Source organism: Harpegnathos saltator, unplaced genomic scaffold, assembly GCF_003227715.2.
Source record: "Harpegnathos saltator strain DR-91 unplaced genomic scaffold, Hsal_v8.6 scaffold26, whole genome shotgun sequence".
NCBI classification, from domain to species: domain Eukaryota; kingdom Metazoa; phylum Arthropoda; class Insecta; order Hymenoptera; family Formicidae; genus Harpegnathos; species Harpegnathos saltator.
Window position 1 is genome coordinate 768,214 of NW_020230050.1, and position 10,070 is coordinate 778,283.

Genomic DNA, 10,070 nt, shown 5'->3' on the forward strand with positions numbered 1-10,070 from the left:
CCCTGGCCCCGACGGTCTTCCTGGCTGCGCCTGGGCTCTCGCCCTCGGAGATCGGAACATGTCTGAAGCCACCAAGGGGGTATTAAACGGATGTCTCAGGGATGGGGTCTTCCCCCCAGAGTGGAGGAGGGCCAAGTTGGTCCTCCTCCCAAGCCGAGTAAAACACCCGGTGGACCGCTGGCCTTCAGGCCGATTTATCTACTGGACGAGGCGGGACAGATGTTGGAGCGTGTCATCGTGGACCGCCTCATCCAGCACCTGTCCTCAGATGGGCCGGACTTCCACGATAGGCAGTATGGGTTCAGGCCCGGACGATCAACGCTGGATGCGATCCAGCATGTCCGGGACCTGACCCGGACTGTCGTGGAGGAGGGGGGCGGGGTGTTGTTGGCGGTATCTCTCGATATCACCAACGCCTTCAACACCCATATCATGGCCGGAGATTGGGCGGGCGCTCGAACATCATCGGGTGCCTGCCTATCTCCGGCGCATCCTCGCGGCCTATTTTGAGGGCAGGGACCTCGCCTATCCGGTACAGGGCGGGGTCATTGGCTGGCAGATCATGGAGCGCGGTGTCCCGCAGGGGTCGGTGTTGGGACTTCTGCTGTGGGACATCGCGTTCGACAGGGTGTTGCGCTCGCCCCTCCCCCTTGGCTGCCACGTCATCTGCTACGCGAATGACACTCTCGTGGTAACCGAGGGAGAAAGCTGGGAGAGGCCCGCCTCAATGCAGAGGTGGCTCTGGCGACGGTGGTGGACACCATAGGAGACCTGGGTCTGAAAGTGGCTCCCCAGAAAACGGAAGCTGTCTTTTTTCACGACGGCAGCCGTGGGGAGCCACCGGAAACTTGGGTCATGGTGGATAGAGTCCGCGTCCGAGTCGGGCGCAAGATAAAGTATCTTGACCTGACTCTGGACGGCTGATGGGACTTCAGGGCCCATTTTAGGGACCTGGCCCCTCGGGTCAGAAAGGCGGGTCTGGTCTTGGCCAGACTCATGCAGACCCAGGGGGTCCAGGGTGGCACGCTCGCCGCCTGTATGTGGGAGTGATCCTCTCGGTCGCCGTCTATGGGGCGCCGATATGGGCGACCCAGCTCCTGGCCACCGCCCAAGGCAGGAACCTGCGTCAGGCGCTGAGGCCGGTGGTCGTGAGGGCAATTCGGGGGTACCGCTCCGTGTCATATATGGCGGCGACGACCCTGGCCGGTTCTCCCCCGGTAGAGCTCCTCGCCGAGGAACGGTGTTTCCTGTATTGGCGAACAAAGGAGCTCCGCGAAAGGGGGCAGGAAACGGCCGGAGGTGTGGCGGCCCTGACGTCTCAGGCGGCTGCCCGAACTCTGCAGCGATGGGCGGACACGATGTCCGCTCCGCGAGAGTTCGGGTAGCTAACGACGGAGGCCGTCCGCCCCTGCCTGGCGGAGTTCGCGGACAGGATGGGACGCGGACTGACGTATCATCTGGTGCAGGTGATGATCGAACACGGTTGTTTCGGTCATTACCTGCACCGGATCAGGAGTCCACCACCGGTTGCCACCACTGCCCGGCGCCGGATGACACGGTGCATCACACCCTGGCCGAATGCGAAGCATGGGCCAGGAAGCGCCGTGCCTGGGCGGTGGGCTGTAGGGAGAGGGAGTTAACGCTCCCGCGCATCGTTAGGTCGATGTGCGGGAGCGACGAAGTATGGGGAGAAGCGGCCTCCTTCTGCCGCAACGTGCTGTCGCGGAAGGAGGCCTCAGAGTGGGAGGATATTGGAGGGACTCGTCCCTCCGATATCTGCAGCGGCGAGTCCAGGGCTCAACCCTTCGAATGTCCAGCAGGCGCAGCCTGTGGGAAAGGGTAGCAGTTGGACGACCGTGTACAACCGCAAAAAGAAAGGTGGGAGTAAGGGGGGAGGGTCTGGGATGGGACTCGGAAAGCCGCAACCGTCATCGAAGGGAGGGGAAAAGGCCGCGACCGCGAAGACGAGATCCGCGCGTAAATCCGCGACCGCGAACGAGCCCATGATAGCCGCGCCAACATATGCGGGCATCACCAAGGCGGCCCCCCCCCCCCAAAGAGAAGAATGGGAGGAAGGAGCCCCCGTCCGCGGGGCCTCCGCCCGCCCAAAAATTGAAGCTGAGGCCCTCTTCGCGCAACCCGGTGATAACGATCACTGCGCTGCCGGGGAAGACCTCGGCTCAGGTCTTGACCACTGCCAAGGCCAGGGTAGACCTCGGGGAGCACGGCCTAGCCCTCCCGGGGACTTTAAATATAAGAGAGCTCGCAATGGTGGGATAATACTCGAGATCACGGGCGTTGGCGCTAGGGCGAGAGCCGACCGCTTCGCTCGTGATCTCGAGGACGCCCTAGCTGGGGACGCTGTCGTTGCCAGGCCGACGAAGAAGACTGAGGTCCGCATCGTCGGCCTGGACGACAGCGTAACCAAGGGGGCGGTTAGACAGGCGATTAGTTCTATAGCCAAATGTCCTCCGGAGGACATCCAGACCGATGAGGTTAGGCAGTTCTCCGGAGGACTTGGCGCGATATGGGTTCGCTGCCCTGTGGAGGCAGCACATACGTTGGTGGCAGCCTGGGGGCTGCAAATAGGATGGACGAGGGCCGCTGTCCGCTTACTAGGAGACAGACCCACCCAGTGCTATCGATGCCTGGACTTCGGTCACATGGCGGTGGATTGCCAGGCAGAAGGTGGCCACCCAGAGGTGGCAGATGTTTCAGGTGCGGGGGGCTGATCACGTCGCGCGGGGTTGCACCGCGGAACCTCGGTGCACCCTGTGCGACAATTTAGGTAAGAACCCTGTTCACCGTATGGATGGCAGGGCATGTACGGCCGTCCCCCGAGTTGCCAACGGTAGGAAACCGCGGCGACAACGGCAACGCCGAAAACCGGGCTTTCGGGCTACGCGTAGGAGGGAGGGTCTGCCTGCGGGGAAAGCAGGAGGCCTCCCCCCTCCAGCGCGAAGACTGGAAAAGGAACAACAGAGGAAGCAGGAGGGAGAGGAAGGGACATGCCCCCTCCTCCACCACCTCCAATGGCTTAGGCGCCATCAGCGCCACCAAAGGCAGGGCCGGTTAAGGAGGTAGCACCAGCTGCTCCTCCTGACCTGGAACCTCCACTGACCCAACTGATGGAGGTCCAAGAGAACGCAACGGGTGATGTTGAAGCGATTTGCTCCTTTATACAGGAGGCGGGGTGGGATGAATGGGCGGAGGAGCAGTAAGCTGCCCTCTGCTCGCTCAAATCATCCCGAGCCCGGAGATGTACCTGGCAGCCGGAGCCAATTAAGGCTCCCTTCCGGGGCACCCCGGACATTAGGGCTAGAGCGGTCTATCGCTGTGGGACGTGCCTGGCAGTCGAGACGAGAGTAGCCTCCTGCCGGGACACCCACCGCGGTAAAAGACTGCAGCCCAAAATGGAGCGGTGGTGGGCGGCCCGACCCCTGTCAAGGGGAACTCCGCCTACCGCATTAGGTTAGGGATAGCCCCAATCGGGGGGGAGAATTGTGGCGACTATGGTGTCGCAGCGGGGACACCCCTCCCGGGGAGGGATGGCCGGCCCCCTTCAGGGGCCGGCATGGCAGGTACCTCCGTCGGTTCCTCACCGGCGGGGGAGGGGGGTAAAGTGGGGCCCTGACTCGAGGTCCCCACTATACCTTTTGGGGAAAGGACCTCACCTTCGGAGGCATTACACGCCGGTGCTCCGGCAGCCAAAGAAGGTGGACCACCCCGCTTTCTCTCACCCGTCTGGCTACGGCCAGGCGGAATGAGGAACCCACACCCGGGTCTGCACACCATGCGGGCTTGCCCCCATGGTTTCCGGGGGTGGAGGGGTGTCTCGGGCCGCTCGGACGTATTCCGAGGTCTGGGTCGAGATACCCTAGTGCGCTATAATAGAGGACCCCATCCCCGAAGGCATTGCACGGTGCTCCGTCAGCCAAATGGAGAGGACCTCTCCTTCATCCGTCCCGTTCACGGCCGGGCGGAGGGATAAACCCGCATCCGGGTCTGCACACCATGAGGGTTTGGAACCCCTCATGGTGTGCAGACCCGGTACTCGGGGATGAAGGGGTGTTCCGGGCCGCTCAGACTTATTCCGAGGCGGAGCCGGAACCTCTAGGTGCTGTGCCCGAGGGAATGCGATCGCATCGCCCTAAAGCGGACCCTCGGGCGGCGCAAGCACGCTGGCTGCCATGGGGGAGACGCTCCCGGTGGAGTGCGACACCGGTGAGCTACCTCCTTCCATGGGGCCCCCCGCGTGGCGGCGCTCCGTACGGTGCCCGTATTGTCGGAGGCACGGCACCCCCGAAAGCGGCCTGGCTACCAGAGATGGTGGTCAGGGCGCGTGTAGGGGGGGAGGCCAGTGCCGGCGATGTTTATTCCGCCGGCCAGAGCCATATGCTGCTCCTCTGGGGGAACTCGGAGGCTCCCCCTTTCCGAGGGGATGCGGGCATTCCCAGGCAGCGGAGCCGTACGGAGTTGTAGGTGTCAAACCGAACATGAATGATATAATTATTACTGAATCATCGGATCTGGACCAAGATATGACGACCATGGACTGCAACAAGGACAAGAATTTACTGAAAACTCTCAGTAGCTCCAGAAGGGACGAGAAGGCCAATGTGTCCCCGAAAGATCAACCTAGCACTAACCGGGGAATAAGGAGAGAAGGACTCCGAAGCGCCACTGCCCAGCGCGAGAGGTCTAGATCGCGATCGAGGTCGCCGAAGAAGATTTGTGAATCCTCATCGTCGGAATTCACCCCATGGAGTGAATCGGAAGGGGAAGGAAAATGGGACATCCCCAAAAAACCCAATGGGGAGACGGACGAGAATTTTGCGATAAAGGCGATCCGCAAGAGAGGAAGGCCCGAAACAACCGGGGAGTACGAGAAGGAGAAGGCCTTCAAGGCAAAACAAAAGGAATTCCTTGATAAGCAAAGGGAGGAGAGCCTATTGAAAGGACTCGAAAACCCGTCTGAGGCGTTCCGGGATTGTTTTGATAATCGGAAGTATAAGACGGAGGTTAGGAGACTGACGGAGCACATGGAGGAGGCTCCCCTTCAGGAATCTGGCTGCTTCAGTGTTAGGAGCAGCCAGAAAAGTGCTTGGATTCTCTGTCCGATCCAAGAACTTGAGTGGAATCCATGTCAAGGTTCTCCGAGACGCTTCAGCCACAATTACTGTGGGCGCAACACTCATGGCCAATAGAATGGCCACGGGGGACAGCGGAGAGAATTTGGACATCATGGAGGAGCTGCGAATCGAAAATCAGCAACTCAAAGCCTCGCAAGTAGGCTGAGGAGAGAAATGGAGGAATTAAGGAGCACACTACGGAGTATAAAGGAGGCACCGCCGCCAGTGGCGGGGGTGTCCTCCTCGCCTCCGGTTTACGTTAAGGACGAGGAAATGAGGAATGGACAAGGGAAGATGATCCCACCCCCTAAAGCGGACACGATAAGGAGGAACAGGAAGTTGTAGGCAGGATTGGGGTTTCACAGGGCACATTAAGACCTGGAATAGTGCACTCAACTTGAGGAAGGCTAAAAGCAGCCAGGACTGATAGGACAAATAAAATAGGTCCCAGGATAAGGGAGGATATTCCCCTAAGTACTAAGGTTAGAGAGGAAGGAAGTACCCGAGGGAAACAGGGAGGAAATGTTGGAGGAGAAAGTGGTCGGTATGGTGTTCCGGGCCATGGAAAAATAGGAGTCACTCAGAAACGGGAAGCAAAATTGATTGCAAGGGAATGCGTCCAAGGAAAAACCCGCGACTCAGGACAAAGGAGAGAGCAACAAAAAGAAAAAGAAAAACAAGGGAGCGAAAAAGACACCGGGTGTTCAACCCGTAAATCAAAACCTAGGGAGCAGGAGTGGGTCTCAATTACGTAGTCAAACTCCGCTTCCTCAGAGAGGCGAACACCAGGTGCTAGGGAGACATGAAGAGGCGAAGGTCGAACCAGTCTCCCAAGAGACATGGTCCAAAGTCGTAGGACGGAAGGAGAAAAGGATGGAGAAAAAGGTAGAGGCAAGGAAGCAGTCCATGGGAAACCCAGGAAAAGGAGCAGACAGTTAGGACGGTTAGGACAGTGGAACAGTGGAAGTGGGGGTGGGAAAAAGATAAAACGAAGAATCCCCAACACTGCAGCGGTCTCCATAACTGTCGAAAAAGGGCAGTACAAGGAGCTTCTAGCGGAAGCCAAACGAAAGATAGATCTCGAGGGCCTTGGGATTTCCAAAATAAAAACGAGGCAGGGAGTAACAGGGGCCCTAATTCTGGAGATTTCGGGGGAAAACAGGGGAAACCAGGCTAACCTCTTGGCAGGTAAATTAAATGAGATCCTGGCTGGTAGGGCCAAAATCAATCGCTCCCAGAAAATGGGGGAGATTAGGCTCAGGGGCTTGGAGATTTCCACTACTGAGGAAGAAGCGGCAAGATGCGTGGCTAAAACAGGGGGATGTGGAGTATCGGAGGTTAAGACGGCAAAGATCAGGACCATATGGAATGGGTCCAGGTCCTTATGGTTACAGTGTCCCCTATTAGCGGCAGAGAAGATTGCTGAGAGGGAGACTCTGGCCATAGGGTGGACCCAGGTGAGAGTTGAGTTGCTGTACGCCAGGCCTGCACAGTGCTTCAGATGCATCAAGAAAGGGCACGTGCAAAATAACTGCCCAAGTAACGCGGACAGAAGGCAGAACTTTACAGGTGTGGCGAGGCGGGACATTTGGCTCGAGACTGTTCAGTCCGAGCCAGATGTCAAATATGTGCAGAAGCAGGAGTACCGGCCGGCCACAGGATGAGTGGTCCTACCTGTCACCCCCCTAAAAAGAAGAAACCCAGGAGAGAGCAGAGGGAGGCGGAGGTGGCATCCGCACCGACGCCACCCGCTCCCTCTGTCCCTCCTATGAAACAGGAAGAGAAAAGGTGGAGGAACCGTCGCTTCCCTCACCTGACCAAAATCCTCCTTCCAACACCCAGCAAGAGGAGTGCGAGGAGATGAATGTGGAGAGGAGAGGGGAGAAATGCTCCCGTCAGCGAGAAAAGAGTGGAACTGATAACGGGGAGCAACCCGGGGGAAAGGTCTCCATTAACGAAGTTCAATCAGAATAATGGCCACCCGGTTGTTCCAGTCTAACCTGCACCGCGCTCGCCAGGCCATGCCGCTCTTTGAACACACCATGGTGGAGCGCGGTGCAGGTTTGGGAATAGCGGAGGAGCCCTACAAGGTCCCAAGGAACCACCCCAGATGGTTTAGGGACGAACTGGACTCCGTCGCTATAATATGGAGGGCAAGTGCAAACTCACCCCCCGCTTCCCAGCTGGGTAGGGGGGAGGGGTTACGTTGTGGCCAGATGGGGAGCCCTGATCGTGGTCAGGATTTACCTCCACCCAACAAAGAGCCAGGACTTGCCAAGTTTTAGGTCCAGGCTCCAAGATATAGGGAGGGACGTGCAACGGTTCCTTCCTGGGCCTGTCATCATCGCCGGGGATTTCAACGCGAAATCAGAACTGTGGGGCTCCCGGCGCGGTGACAGGTGGGGGGAGGTAGTTAAAGAATGGGCCGCGGGCCTGGGTCTGCACCTATTCAATGTGGGAAAGAAGTCTACATTCGACCTTACTTGGGCAACCCCTGCGGCCCTCAAACGGATGCGGACCTGGAGGGTGGCGGACGAGCTGGAAGCTCTCTCGGACCACCTGCTCATATAGATGGAGCTGTCCCCCCCGACGGCCTGCGGCCACAGAAGGAAAAAGGTCCTCGACCAGGGCGATGGGCTCTGGCCCAACTGGACAGGGAGGCCCTCGAAATTTCTCTCGAGGTTGCCACCTGGCCACAACGCAAGGAGGGGCTGGACTCTGCGGTAAAGGAGATCATGGACATTATTGCACAGGCATGCGAGGCTTCCAAGCCTAGAGTCAGATCCTGCCCCAAAAGGTCCGCCTGGTGGTGGACAACATCGTCGATCTCAGGCAAAAGTCGGTCCACCTCAGGCGGGCATTCAGAAGGGTTAGGAATGACCCGGACTCGGACCCCGAGGCCGTTTTGGCCATCCGAAGAAAGTTCTGTCTAGCAGCAGCGACACTGAGAGATGCTATCGGGGCGGCCAAAGGAAAAGAGTAGGACACCCTCCTCCTCTCGTTGGACGCGGATTCGTGGGGGTGCCCTTATAGAATGGTTTTGCAGAAACTAAAACCATGGGCGCCCCCGTTGACGGAAACGCTCGACCCCCGATTTCTCGAGCGGGTCATGGGGACTCTCTTCCCAGTCAGGGAGGGGAACCCAATAGGCCCATATATATCTCCCACCCCCAAACAACAGGGGGTGAGAGATATAACTGCCCAAGTAACGCGGACAGAAGGCAGAACTTTACAGGTGTGGCGAGGCGGGACATTTGGCTCGAGACTGTTCAGTCCGAGCCAGATGTCAAATATGTGCAGAAGCAGGAGTACCGGCCGGCCACAGGTGTCAAATATGTGCAGAAGCAGGAGTACCGGCCGGCCACAGGATGAGTGGTCCTACCTGTCACCCCCCTAAAAAGAAGAAACCCAGGAGAGAGCAGAGGGAGGCGGAGGTGGCATCCGCACCGACGCCACCCGCTCCCTCTGTCCCTCCTATGAAACAGGAAGAGGAAAAGGGTGGTACTGGGGGTCGATGAGGAGGAGGTGGCCAGAGCGGTCAAAAAGATCAAAAGCCGCAAGGCACCAGGACCGGATGGCATCCTTGGCCGAGTTCTCACCTTGGCCTCAGGGTACCTGAGCAAAGGGCTTGCGAACACATTTACGCAAGCCCTTCGGGAAGGCAGGTTCCCCCCAGTCTGGGGGGGGCCAACGTGGTCCTCCTCCGCAAAGAGGGCAAGCCGGAAGGCTCCCCCTCCGCGTACCGGCCTTCTCGATGAGGCGGGTAAACTGTTTGAACGAGTAATAGCAGCCCGCCTAGAGGAGCATATGTCCCGGGTAGGACCAACTCTCAATGACAGTCAATATGGCTTCCGCGAGGGAAGATCAACCGTGGATGCGATTCTGCGTCTACGGTCCCTCTCGGAGGCCATCGTGTCGGAGGGCAGGGTGGCGGTGGAGGTATCGTTGGATATCGCCAACGCGTTTAACACCCTGCCCTGAGGTAGGGTGGTGGAGGCGATGAGGGATCATTTCCGCTTCCCACCCTACCCCACGGCTGTCGTCGAGGATTACTTCCGGGGTCGGCGTCTCAGTTGGACAAACGCTGACGGCACGGTGTGTGAGAGGGGGATGAGCTGCGGGGTTCCACAAGGGTCGGTTTTAGGCCCGTTATTGTGGAACCTCGGCTACGACTCACAACTTGTCAGTCCTTCGAACTGCCCGGCCCGAGGTGGCACCGGCCGAGGGGGAGCAACGATCTTCGGACAACCGGGGATCGCCCCCTCGGCCGCCTCGGGCTCGACTGCGGACGCGCGGGGGAGAGTCGTCGGAGGGAGGGGTGTAAGCCCCCCTCGCCCTCCCCCGGGCGTCGGTGAGGTAGGGTAGGGGGGAGCGAGGCCCTCTGGGAAAGAGTCTTGTTCCCCCGCCCCCTCTGGAGTGAAATCACTCCTCGAGGAGGGGGCGGGAGGGAGGGTGGGTGTCCCCTCTCTCCCGTAAAATACCGGAAGGCCAACCCGATCGGCACGCCGATCGGGGCACCGCGCCCGGACCCTCTTCCTGGAGAGGATCCACACGGGCGTGGTACTTGAGCGTGGGGCTCCGTTAGAGCTCTGGGGCCGGGGTGTCGGGGAGGGAATGCTGGCACAGTTCCCCTGACTCCCCCCATCTCGGTTCGACTGGTAGACATCCCGCAGGAGTTTTAGTGAGTAAGAGTCTCACATAACCCTCTGCCTCTCCCAGGGGGCGGAGGGTACCTATGGTTGGTATTGGATGGGTTTCTCCTGCGTTATCAAAAAAAAAAAAAGTCCTCCGAACTGCCCTCTCCCCAGCTGCAGTATGATTTGTTACGCGGATGACACGCTCATCCTAGCCGGGGGGAAGGAGTGGGGGGAGGCCACTACGATGGCTAATTAAGCGGTGGCATGTGCTGTACGCTCAATCCGCGGCCTGGGCCTGGCG

The 10,070-nt window shown here is 59.2% G+C and overlaps 1 protein-coding gene across 1 annotated transcript; it reads left to right on the forward strand.

Annotated features, from left to right (window-relative positions):
* Positions 1-90: 90 nt before the first annotated feature.
* On the forward strand, positions 91-1,385 carry LOC112588651 (uncharacterized). The gene is made up of 3 exons (XM_025299307.1): positions 91-293; positions 517-628; positions 948-1,385. The coding sequence occupies exons 1-3, from the start codon at positions 91-93 to the stop codon at positions 1,383-1,385; spliced, it is 753 nt and encodes a 250-aa protein (XP_025155092.1).
* The last annotated feature ends 8,685 nt before the right edge of the window (positions 1,386-10,070 follow it).

Coding starts and splice junctions, on each gene's coding strand:
- LOC112588651 (XM_025299307.1), top strand. CDS start 91: ATGTCTCAGGGATGGGGTCTTCCCCCCAGAGTGGAGGAGGGCCAAGTT. Junction 294..516: donor CCGGACTTCCACGATAGGCA/GTATGGGTTCAG, acceptor TTTTGAGGGCAG/GGACCTCGCCTATCCGGTAC. Junction 629..947: donor GGGACATCGCGTTCGACAGG/GTGTTGCGCTCG, acceptor GGCCCATTTTAG/GGACCTGGCCCCTCGGGTCA.